The following is an 11,336-nucleotide window of genomic DNA, read 5'->3' on the forward strand; positions in this document are numbered from 1 at the left end:
TGGAGCCGCGTGTCGGAGAGGGGATGCTGTATCGTCTACTCCTTCTTTTGCGCTCTAGGTCGCCGGGCTCCTGCGCCCCAGCCGGTTCAACAGGTTCCCGCACTTCGGGAACCTTCCCTCTCTGGCCTCTAGGTCACCAGACTGCTGATTATGCACACCTGTCACCATCGTCATCCTCTTACCACTTCAAATCTTTCCAAACATTACTTTTCTTGCCCTCCCTTCTCTTTATTTTTAACTCTCCATTTCACAGCGTTTCTTTTATTGAATTACACTCAAGATTGTCCTTTTTGCCTCTGTGGATCTACATGAACTTTTTCTGCCCGTATCCAAAAGCATTTCGTGATTGGCATAAAGGCTATTTGGCGTGCATAGGCTACAGTTAGGCCCTAAAGCGTAGGCATACGCACTAATGCCAGATAACCTAAAATAATGAGAGAAAAACCTCAAAGTAGCCTATAAATATAAATGGCACAATAATTATACATTTATGATACAGTACATTATGGATTTAAGGTATTGTGTTCTCTTTATTCAACCCACCCACCAGCCACCCACCCACCCCTCAACCACACAATATTTCATGACCCTAAATCACTAATGTGTGTGTGTGTGCGCATGGGCGTGCATGTGTGTACCTGTGAGGTAGGTGTTATGTGAGGAGTTGATGAAGTAGTGAGACAGAGGGAAGGTCATGTCTTCGGACTGGTCCAGCTTCTCAGGAGGAATCACTCCGTTCTCATCAGACACCAGGTACTTGCTGAGCCCCTCCAACGTGATCAGGCCTACAGAACACACAGGCACACACATGCACACAATGGAGGGTTACAGTGCATTAGGAAAGTATTCAGACCCCTTTACTTTTCCCACATTTTGTTAAGTTACAGCCTTATTCTAAAATGGATTAAATAAAAGAAATCATCAGCAATCTACACACAATTGTCACGTCCTGACCAGTAAAAGGGGTTATTTTGTCATTGTAGTTTGGTCAGGGCGTGGCAGGGGGTGTTTGTTGTGTGTTTCGGTGTTTTTGGTTTAGGTTCTATGTTTTCTATTTCTATGTTTAAATCTAGTTTTCTATTTCTATGTTGGGGTTTGGTAGGACCTCCAATTAGAGGCAGCTGGTTGTCGTTGCCTCTAATTGGAGGCCATATTTAGTTGGGGTTTGTTTCACTTGTGTTTTCTGGGTGGTTGTTTTCCTGTATAGTATGTGTTGCCTTACTGAACTGTTTCATCGTTTTGTTTATTTTGTTCAAGTGTTATCTTTAAATAAATTAAGAAGATGAGCACTTTACCCGCTGCGCCTTGGTCCAATCCTTACGACGCCTATGACAGAACCACCCACCAAACAAGGACCAAGCAGCGGGGATTGGACCACCGAGGAGAAGGATGGACGTGGGAGGCAGAACGACGTTTCTGGGAGAGGAAATTAAGGGAGCTACATGAGGCCGAGAGGCATCCCCCAAATGTTTTTTTTTTTTTGGGGGGGGGGGGGGGGGCACACGGGGAGTTGGGCAGAGTCAGGATGGAGACCTGAGCCAACTCCCCATGCTTATTATGGGGCGCGACGGATCAAGCAAGCACCTTGTTATGCGGAGATACGCACTGTGTCGCCCATACGCACGCACAGTCCGGTGCGGTCAATAAGGGCTCCGCAGCGTTGCCGGGCGAGAGTTGGCCGGCAGCCAGGGAGAAGTGCGCCGGCGCAGCGCATCTGGCCAACAGTGCATCTCCTCGGTCCAGTTTACCCTGTTCCTGCTCCCCGCACTAGCCCTGAGGTGTGTGTTACTAGTCTGGTGCCTCCAAAGCCAGCCCCACGCACCAGGCCTCTAGTGCGCCTGCCTTGTCCAGTACGTCCTGTTCCTGCTCCCTGCACTCGCCCCGAGGTGTGTGTTACTAGTCTGGCGCCTCCAAAGCCAGCCCCACGCAGCAGGCCTCCAGTGCGCCTCCATAACCCGGTACAGCCAGTACCTGCTGTGAGCACTCGGTCATTAGTACGTCCTGTTCCTGCTCCCCGCACTCACTCTCCAGTGCGCCTCCATAACCCGGTACAGCCAGTGCCTGCTGTGAGCACTGAGCCTCCAGCAACGCTCCTCAGCCCTGAGCCTCCAGCGACGCTCCTCAGCCCTGAGCCTCCAGCAACGTTCCTCAGCCCGGAGTCTACAGCGACGCTCCTCAGCCCGGAGCCTCCAGCAACGCTCCTCAGCCAGGTGCCTCCAGCGACGCTCCTCAGCCAGGAGGCTCCAGCAACGCTTCCCAGCCTAGAGTCTTCTGAACGGGAGCTACGCCCAGAGCCAGAGCCACCTCCATAGTGGGAGGATTGGGAAGGGGGGGTGTAGCACAGGGAGCACTGGCCACCCTCCCTTCCCTCCCTTTAAGTTTGGGGTTGTTTTTGTGGGGTTTTTGTTTTTGAGGTGCAGTCGGGGTCTGCACCTTTTGGGGGGGGGGGGGGTCTTGGGTACTGTCACGTCCTGACCAGTAAAAGGGGTTATTTTGTCATTGTAGTTTGGTCAGGGCGTGGCAGGGGGTGTTTGTTTTGTGTGTTTCAGTGTATTTGGTTTAGGTTCTATGTTTTCTATTTCTATGTTTAAATCTAGTTTTCTATTTCTATGTTGGGGTTTTGGTAGGACCTCCAATTAGAGGCAGCTGGTTGTCGTTGGACCACTTCGAGGAGTTCACCCGTCGCTTCCGAGACGTCTTCGACCATCCGCCGGAAGGTAGAGTGGCGGAGGAACGGCACTTCCATTTGAGGCAGGGGACGAGGAGCGCCCAGGAGTTCGCCCTGGAATTCCGGACCTTGGCCGCCGGAGCAGGGTGGAACGACAGGACCCTCATCGACCACTACCGATGCAGCCTGCGCGAGGACATCCAACGTGAGTTGGCCTGCAGGGATGCCACCATCACTTTTGACCAACTGGTGGATCTGTCCATCCGGTTGGATAACCTGCTGGTCACCCGCGGATGTCCAGAGGGGGCTCTGTCGGTTCCATCTTCCAGCACCCCCGCTCCGGTGCCCATGGAGCTAGGAGGGGCTGCGCATAGGGAGGCTGGAGGAGGGGGCTTCACGTGCACCCTCTGTGGCCGCAGAGGGCACACTGCCGGTCGGTGCCGGGTTGGTCCCTCTGGGAGTCGAGGCAGTAGGCAGGGCACTCTGGCGTCACCCCAGGTGAGTCTGCACCACTCTCATCCAGAGTCCTCTGTTGTCCATCTGTTTGTACCTGTTTGTTTTCCTGAGTTTTCCCCGCATTCCCAGCATAAGGCGCTTGTCGATTCAGGCGCAGCTGGGAATTTTATCGACAGAGCGTTCGCCCTTAGTTTAGGGATCCCCATTATTCCTGTGGTTAGATCTTTTCCGGTACACGCTCTGGATAGTCGACCATTAGGGTCCGGGCTAATCAGGGAAGTCACCATCTCCCTGGCCATGAGGACGCATGGGGGTCACGAGGAGAGAATCAGTCTCTTCCTCATTGACTCTCCTGTGTTTCCCGTGGTACTAGGCCTTCCCTGGTTGGCTCGTCATAACCCCACTTCCTGGCAACAGAGGGCTCTCACGGGGTGGCCGCGAGAGTGCTCGGGGAGGTGTGTAGGGGTTTCCGTTGGTGCTACCATGGTGGAAAGTCCAGACCAGGTCTCCACCGTGAGCATCCCCCCAGAATATGCCGATTTGGCTCTGGCCTTCTGTAAAAAGATGTGCGTGCTTCTTCACTAAACTGGATCTCAGGAGCGCGTACAACCCGGTGCGTATCCGGGAGGGAGATGAGTGGAAGACGGCATTTAGTACCACCTCAGGCCATTATGAGTACCTCGTCATGCCGTACGGGTTGATGAATGCTCCATCAGTCTTCCAATCCTTTGTAGATGAGATTTTCAGGGACCTGCACGGGCAGGGTGTAGTGGAGTATATCGATGACATTCTGATATACTCCGTGACACGCGCCGAGCATTTGTCCTTGGTGCGCAGGGTACTTGGACGACTGTTGGAGCATGACCTGTACATCAAGGCTGAGAAATGCCTGTTCTTCCAGCAGGCCGTCTCCTTCCTAGGGTATTGCATTTCCACATCAGGGGTGGAGATGGAGAGTGACCGCATTGCAACCTCCTGTAAAGGAGGTGCAGCGTTTTTTAGGGTTTAGGGTTTGTAGGGTTTGCCAATTACTACCGGAGATTTATCCGGGGTTTTGGCCAGGTGGCTGCTCCCATTACCTCACTGCTGAAGGGGGTCCTGTATGTCTGCAGTGGTCGGTTGAGGCGGAAAGGGCTTTTGGGCACCTAAGAGCTCTGTTTACCTCGGCTCCCGTGCTGGCCCATCCGGATCCCTCTTTGGCGTTCATAGTGGAGGTGGACGCGTCTGAGGCCGGGATAGGAGCCGTGCTCTCACAGCACTCGGGCACGCCACCGAAGCTCCGCCCCTGTGCTTTCTTTTTTCTCGAAGAAGCTCAGCCCGGCGGAGCGAAACTATGATGTGGGGGACCGGGAGCTGTTGGCTGTGGTTAAAGCTTTGAAGGCATGGAGACATTGGCTTGAGGGGGCTAAACACTCTTTCCTCATCTGGACTGACCCCCGCAACCTGGAGTACATCCGGGCAGCGAAGAGACAATCCTCGTCAGGCAAGGTGGGCCATGTTCTTTACCCTTTTTGTGTTTACCCTGTCCTACAGACCAGGTTCCCAGAATATGAAGGCAGACGCACTGTATGACACAGAGGAGCGGCCCATGGATCAGACTCCCATACTCCCGGCCTTCTGCCTGGTAGCGCCGGTCATGTGGGTGCTGGACGCGGACATTGAGCAGGCGTTGCGTACAGAGCCCACTCCCCTCCAGTGTCCCGTCGGGCGTCTGTACGTTCCGTCTGCTGTCCGTGACCAGTTGATCTATTGGGCCCACACGTCACCCTCCTCTGGTCATCCGGGGATCGGTCGGATGGTGCGCTGTCTGACTGGGAAGTACTGGTGGCCCACCTTGGCAAAGGAAGTGAGGGTTTATGTTTCCTCCTGCTAGGTGTGTGCCCAGTGTAAGGCTCCTAGACACCTGCCCAGAGGTAAGCTACATCCCTTACCCGTTCCACAACGACCTTGGTCACACCTGTCGGTGGATTTTCTAACCGATATTCCTCCCTCACAGGGAAACACCACGATCCTGGTCGTTGTGGATCATTTCTCTAAGTCCTGGCGTCTCCTCCCTCTGCCCGGTCTCCCTACGGCCCTACAGACTGCAGAGGCCCTGTTTACACACGTCCTCCGGCACTACTGGGTGCCAGAGGATATAGTTTCTGATCGGGATCCCCAGTTCACGTCGAGAGTCTGGAAGGCATTCATGGAACATCTGGGGTCTCGATCAGCCTCACCTCGGGTTTTCACCCTGAGAATAACAGGCAGGTGGAGAGAGTGAACCAGGATGTGGACAGGTTTCTGCGGTCCTATTGCCAGGACCGGCCGGGGGAGTGGGCGGCGTTCGTTCCCTGGGTCAAGATGGCACAGAACTCGCTCCGCCACTCCTCCACTCCTCCACTAACCTCTCCCCCTTTCAAAGCATATTGGGGTACCAGCCGGTTCTGGCGCCTTGGCATCAGGGTCAGATCGAGGCTCCGGCGGTGGACAACTGGTTCAGGCGCGCGGAGGAGACATGGGAAGCCGGCCGAGCCGCGCTGCGCCAAAAGACCAGCGCGGACCATCACCGCAGTGAGACTGGGTCTGGCTCTCGAACCGAAACCTGCTCCTCCGCCTGCCCTGCCGGAAGCTGGGTCCGCGGTTTGTGGGGCCATTCAATGTCCTGAGGAGAGTGAACGAGGTGTGTTACAGGTTACAGCTTCCCCCCGATTACCGTATTAAGCCCTCGTTCCATGTGTCTCTCCTCAGGCCGGTGGTGGTTGGTCCGCTCCAGGAATCTACGGGAGGTTCCTCGGCCCCCTCTGGACATCTAGGGGGCCCCGGTGTATCCGTTCGTTCCATCCTGGATTCGAGGCATCGGGCGAGGGGCCTTCAGTACCTCGTGGAGTGGGAGGGGTACGGTCTGGAGGAGAGCTGCTGGGTTCCGGTGGCGGATGTATTGGATCCTGAACTGCTGCGGGAGTTCCACCGTCACCGGCCGGATCGCCCTCCGGGTCGTCCCCGAGGCCGGTGTTGGCGTGCCGCTGGAGCCGCGCGCGAAGGGGGGGGTACTGTCACGACTTCCGCCAAAGTCGGCTCCTCTCCTTGTTCGGGCGGCGTTCGGCGGTCAATGTCACCGGCTTTCTAGCCATCGCCGCCCCATTTTTCATTGTTTCATTTGTTTTGTCTTGTTCCCTGCACACCTGGTTTTCATTCCCTAATCACAATGCATGTATTTATTCCTCTGTTCCCCTCCATGTCTTTGTGTGAAATTGTTTGTTGTTATCTGGTTATTGTTACGCGCCAGGCTATGTTTCCATGTTCCGTGTTTGTGCACGTTGTATGTTTTTTTGGTACATTAGCTTTGGTGAGTGTTTTTCGCGCTTTGCACTTTTGCCTTTTTGCTGGAGGTTTTGACACAGATTGAGTCCGTCTGTTTGTTCACTCCAGCCTGAATAAAGTGTGCGCCTGTTCACAACTCTCTGCTCTCCTGCACCTGACTTCGCCACCAGTACACACACCCTTGACAATACCCCATAATGACAAAGTGAAAACAGGTTTTTAGAAACTTGCTAATTTATTAAACATTTTAAACTGAAACACCTTATTTACAAAAGTATTCAGACCCTTTGCTATGAGACTTGAAATTGAACTCAGGTGTATTCTGTTTCCATTGATCATCCTTGAGATGTTTCTACAACTTGATTGGAGTCCACCTGTGGACATGATTTGGAAAGGCACATACCTGTCTATATACAGTGGGGGAAAAAAGTATTTGATTAGCCACCAGGTTTGCACACATCTCAGGAGGGATTTTGTCCCACTCCTCTTTGCAGATCTTCTCCAAGTCATTAAGGTTTCGTGGCTGACGTTTGGCAACTCGAACCTTCAGCTCCCTCCACAGATTTTCTATGGGATTAAGGTCTGGAGACTGGCTAGGCCACTCCAGGACCTTAATGTGCTTCTTCTTGAGCCACTCCTTTGTTGCCTTGGCCGTGTGTTTTGGGTCATTGTCATGCTGGAATACCCATCCATGACCCATTTTCAATGAGCCTGGTTGAGGGAAGGACGTTCTCACCCAAGATTTGACGGTACATGGCCCCGTCCATCGTCCATTTGATGTAGTGAAGTTGTCCTGTCCCCTTTGCAGAAAAACACCCCCAAAGCATAATGTTTCCACCTCCATGTTTGACGGTGGAGATGGTGTTCTTGGGGTCATAGGCAGCATTCCTCCTACTCCAAACACGGCGAGTTGAGTTGATGCCAAAGAGCTCCATTCTGGTCTCATCTGACCACAACACTTTCACCAGTTGTCCTCTGAATCATTCAGATATTCATTGGCAAACTTCAGACGGGCATGTATATGTATTCTTGAGCAGGGGGACCTTGCGGGCGCTGCAGGATTTCAGTCCTTCACGGCGTAGTGTGTTACCAATTGTTTTCTTGGTGACTATGGTCCCAGCTGCCTTGTGATCATTGACAAGATCCTCCCGTGTAGTTCTGGGCTGATTCCTCACCGTTCTCATGATCATTGCAACTCCACGAGGTGAGATCTTGCATGGAGCCCAAGGCTGAGGGATATTGACAGTTATTTTGTGTTTCTTCCATTTGCGAATAATCGCACCAAATGTTGTCACCTTCTCACCAAGCTGCTTGGCGATGGTCTTGTAGCCCATTCTAGCCTTGTGTAGGTCTACAATCTTGTCCCTGACATCCTTGGAGAGCTCTTTGGTCTTGGCCATGGTGGAGAGTTTGGAATCTGATTGATTGATTGCTTCTATGGACAGATGTCTTTTTTACAGTTAACAAGCTGCGGTTAGGAGCACTCCCTTTAACAGTGTGCTCCTAATCTCATTTCGTTACCTGTATAAAAGATACCTGGGAGCCAGAAATCTTTCTGATTGAGAGGGGGTCAAATACTTATTTCCCTCATTAAAATGCTAATCAATTTATAACATTTTAGACATGTGTTTTTCTGAATTTCTTTGTTGTTATTCTGTCTCTCACTGTTCAAATAATCCTACCATTAAAATTATAGACTGATCCTTTCTTTGTCAGTGGGCAAATGTAGAAAATCAGCAGGGGATCAAATACTTTTTTCCCCCACTGTATGGTCCCACTGTTGACAGTCCATGTCAGAGCAAAAACAAAGCCATGAGGTCGAAGGAAATGTCCGTAGAGCTCCGAAACGGGTTTGTGTTGAGGCACAGATCTAGGGAAGGGTACCAAAACATTTCCGCGCATTGAAGGTCCCCAAAACCACAGTGCCTCCATCATTCTTAAATGGAAGAAGTTTGAAACCACCAAGACCTGGCCACCCGGCCAAACTGAGCAATCGGGGGAGAAGGGCCTTGGTCAAGAAGGCGACCAAGAACCCGATGGGCACTCTGGAGCTCCAGAGTTCCTCTGTGGAGATGGGAGAACCTTCCAGAAGGACAACAATCTCTGCAACATTCCACCAATCAGGACTTTATGGTAGAGTGGCCAGACGGAAGCCACTTCTCAGTAAAAGACACATAACAGCCTGCTTGGAGTTTGCCAAAAGGCACCTAAAGGACTCTCAGACCATGAGAAACAAGATTCTCTTGTCTGATGAAACCAAGATTGAACTCATTGGCCTGAATACCAAGTGTCACGTCTGGAGGAAACCTGGCACCATCCCAACGGTGAAGCATGATGGTGGCAGCATCATGCTGTGGGGTTGTTTTTCAGCGGCAGGGACTGGAAGACTAGTCAGGATCGAGGGACAGAGAGATTCTTAATGAAAACCTGCTCCAGAGCGCTCAAGACCTCAGACCTGGGTGAAGGTTCACCTTCCAACAGTACAATGACCCTAAGCACACAGCCATGACAACGCAGTAGTAGCTTCAGGACAAGTCTCTGAATGTCCTTGAGTGGCCCAGCCAGAGCCTGGACCTGAACCTGATCGAACATCTCTGGAGAGACCTGAAAATAGCTGTGCAGCAATGCTCCCCATCCAACCTGACAGAGTTTGAGAGGATCTGCTGAGAAGAATGGGCAACACTCCCCAAATGCAGGTGTACCAAACTTGTAGCGTCATACCCAATACTCAAGGTTGTAATCGCTGCCAAAGGTGCTTCAAAGTACTGAGTAAAGGGTCTGAATACTTATGTACATGTGATTTTTCCGCTATTCGTTTTTTCACATTTGCATAAATTTCTAAAATCCTATTTTTGCTTTGTCATTTTGGGGTATTGTGTTGAGATTGATGAGGGATGAGGGAAAACTGTAAAGGTAAGACTGTAATGTAACAAATGTTGAAAAAGTCAAGGGGTCTGAATAATTTCCGAATGCACTGTATATACACAAAGACACTCATATCTCACACACCCAAGTATGCATACATGCATGCACGCAAGCTTACTCTTAGACACAAACGCATGCACACAAAACACACTCACACACACCTTGTTTGAGCAGGCTGTGGTTGAGTTCATATTTCTCCATCAGGGTCTGTGTCTGAGAGGGTCTGAGAGGAGGATACAGAATCTCATTCAGACGAGGATCTCTCTGCCTCTCATTAATGAACTCTGTCATCTGATCCACCGACAGGTAAGCACCCTTAGCACCTCTACAGAAAGAGAGAGAGAAATAGTCAGGAATTAGTGACTGTACATACTGCTGAGAGAAGACTGAGCTGAGTTCTGGCTGAACAGCAGAGGATCGGAGAGGAAGGATCAGAAAGGGTCAGGGTTTAGAGCTGGGTGCCAGGAGGTAGTATCAGTACTTACTGCTGAGAGAAAACTGAGCTGAGTTCTGGCCGAGGACAGAGGTGGGAGAGGAAAGATCTGTAAAGGTCAGGGGTGAAGTCCTCAAGGGGAATAGAGTCACTCTGCAGAGGAACACAAATACCACTGAGATGATTCAGGTTTCAAGAAGTGATCATTTAAATAGTTGGCTTGCGTGTGAGAGGAAATAACTACCAGTTAAAATACCACCACTACCAACTTTAATATTGTATAGATTGTTATATTATATAGTATTCCATAGTTATAATCTATACCCGTCCAAATGGTAGGTTGCAGTGTTCCAAAGCCGTCTCCACCCTCTTTTTGTCCGCTGAGAACATGCGGACGATGCTGGATAAAAGGGGCAGGACATGCACAATATAAACCAACCACATCCCGCCGGATTCACAGGAAGTTAATCAGCAGACACGGGAGTGACAATTAGTGTTCGAAGGTATGGGCCCTGAGCAAAGCGCTGCACAGATTCACAAATTTTGATCCTATAATGAGTGGTTATTTGGGATACCAGGTAATTTATATAGATCAGTGATTCTGCACAACACCTTGCTCAGGACGATCCCCTAAAATGATTGAGGAACCAATGGGATTCACTCACTTCTTCACTGGGATCCGCCCCTCTGAGTTTGGCTGCAGGGTCAGTCTGACATACCTGTTAGAGAAAGATTAGGAAAAAGGGAGACAGGAATAAATACACTTCTGTCACACCAACATTTCCAGTGATCTCCATTGCTATCACAGATCTGTCTGGCACCCGCGTTTCCTTTTTAAATGCCGTAAAGATTTAATCAGCCCCAAAATTAATTTTCCTGATAGACTCACGCTTTCTCCAGACTTGTTTCTCTGTTCATGTTGTGACTCAACAGGTTGGAGGCCAGAGAGAACAGCTCCTCAGCCCACTCCTATACAACACAGAGACAAAGAGAGGGACAGTGTGTGTGTGTGTGTGTGTGTGTGTGTGTGTGTGTGTGTGTGTGTGTGTGTGTGTGTGTGTGTGTGTGTGTGTGTGTGTGTGTGTGTGTGTGTGTGTGTGCGTGCGCGTGTATATGTAAATGTGTGTGTGTGTGTGTGTGTGTGTGTGTGTGTGTGTGTGTGTGTGTGTACCGTGGCCTCCTCCTCTTGCAGGGCCATGAAGTTGAGGTATGTGATGTTGACCATGTCCGGTCCTGTGACTATGGTCAACAAACGATTCTCTATACGACCAACTAGGTTCCCCACATCAAGCAGCTCACGCAGCTTTGCCTCCTAGAGAGGACAGAGGTCAGAGTTTAGCGGTTAGAGGTCAAGGTCACAGGTTAGATCAGGGGTGTCAGCTCCAGTCCTCAAAATGTGTTTTCATTTCAACATGGTACATCATTGATCAGTGTTACTGATTAGTATTGCTGATTGGCTAGGGAATCAGACTATGAATCAAAGGCAGTGATGAAAACCAACGGGAGCCTGGTTTGACACGCTTGGGTCAAGATTCGGAGGTCCTGGGGGTA

General features: G+C 50.9%; 1 protein-coding gene across 1 annotated transcript in view; it reads right to left on the bottom strand.

The window, feature by feature from the left end:
- Nucleotides 1–11,336, bottom strand: part of LOC106599624 (1-phosphatidylinositol 4,5-bisphosphate phosphodiesterase beta-1) — a 39,735-nt gene that overhangs the window by 26,443 nt on the left and 1,956 nt on the right. Inside the window, exons 4-10 of the mRNA XM_014190918.3 lie at nucleotides 10,957–11,097; nucleotides 10,675–10,754; nucleotides 10,451–10,504; nucleotides 10,110–10,185; nucleotides 9,838–9,938; nucleotides 9,514–9,677; nucleotides 639–785 (exon numbers count right to left, since the gene is read on the bottom strand). Of these exons, the coding sequence (XP_014046393.3) occupies nucleotides 639–785; nucleotides 9,514–9,677; nucleotides 9,838–9,938; nucleotides 10,110–10,185; nucleotides 10,451–10,504; nucleotides 10,675–10,754; nucleotides 10,957–11,097 (763 nt within the window). The remainder of the gene's footprint in view (nucleotides 1–638; nucleotides 786–9,513; nucleotides 9,678–9,837; nucleotides 9,939–10,109; nucleotides 10,186–10,450; nucleotides 10,505–10,674; nucleotides 10,755–10,956; nucleotides 11,098–11,336) is intronic.

The sequence above is a fragment of the Salmo salar genome, chromosome 01, assembly GCF_965601325.2.
Source record: "Salmo salar chromosome 01, fSalSal1, whole genome shotgun sequence".
NCBI classification, from domain to species: Eukaryota; Metazoa; Chordata; class Actinopteri; order Salmoniformes; family Salmonidae; genus Salmo; species Salmo salar.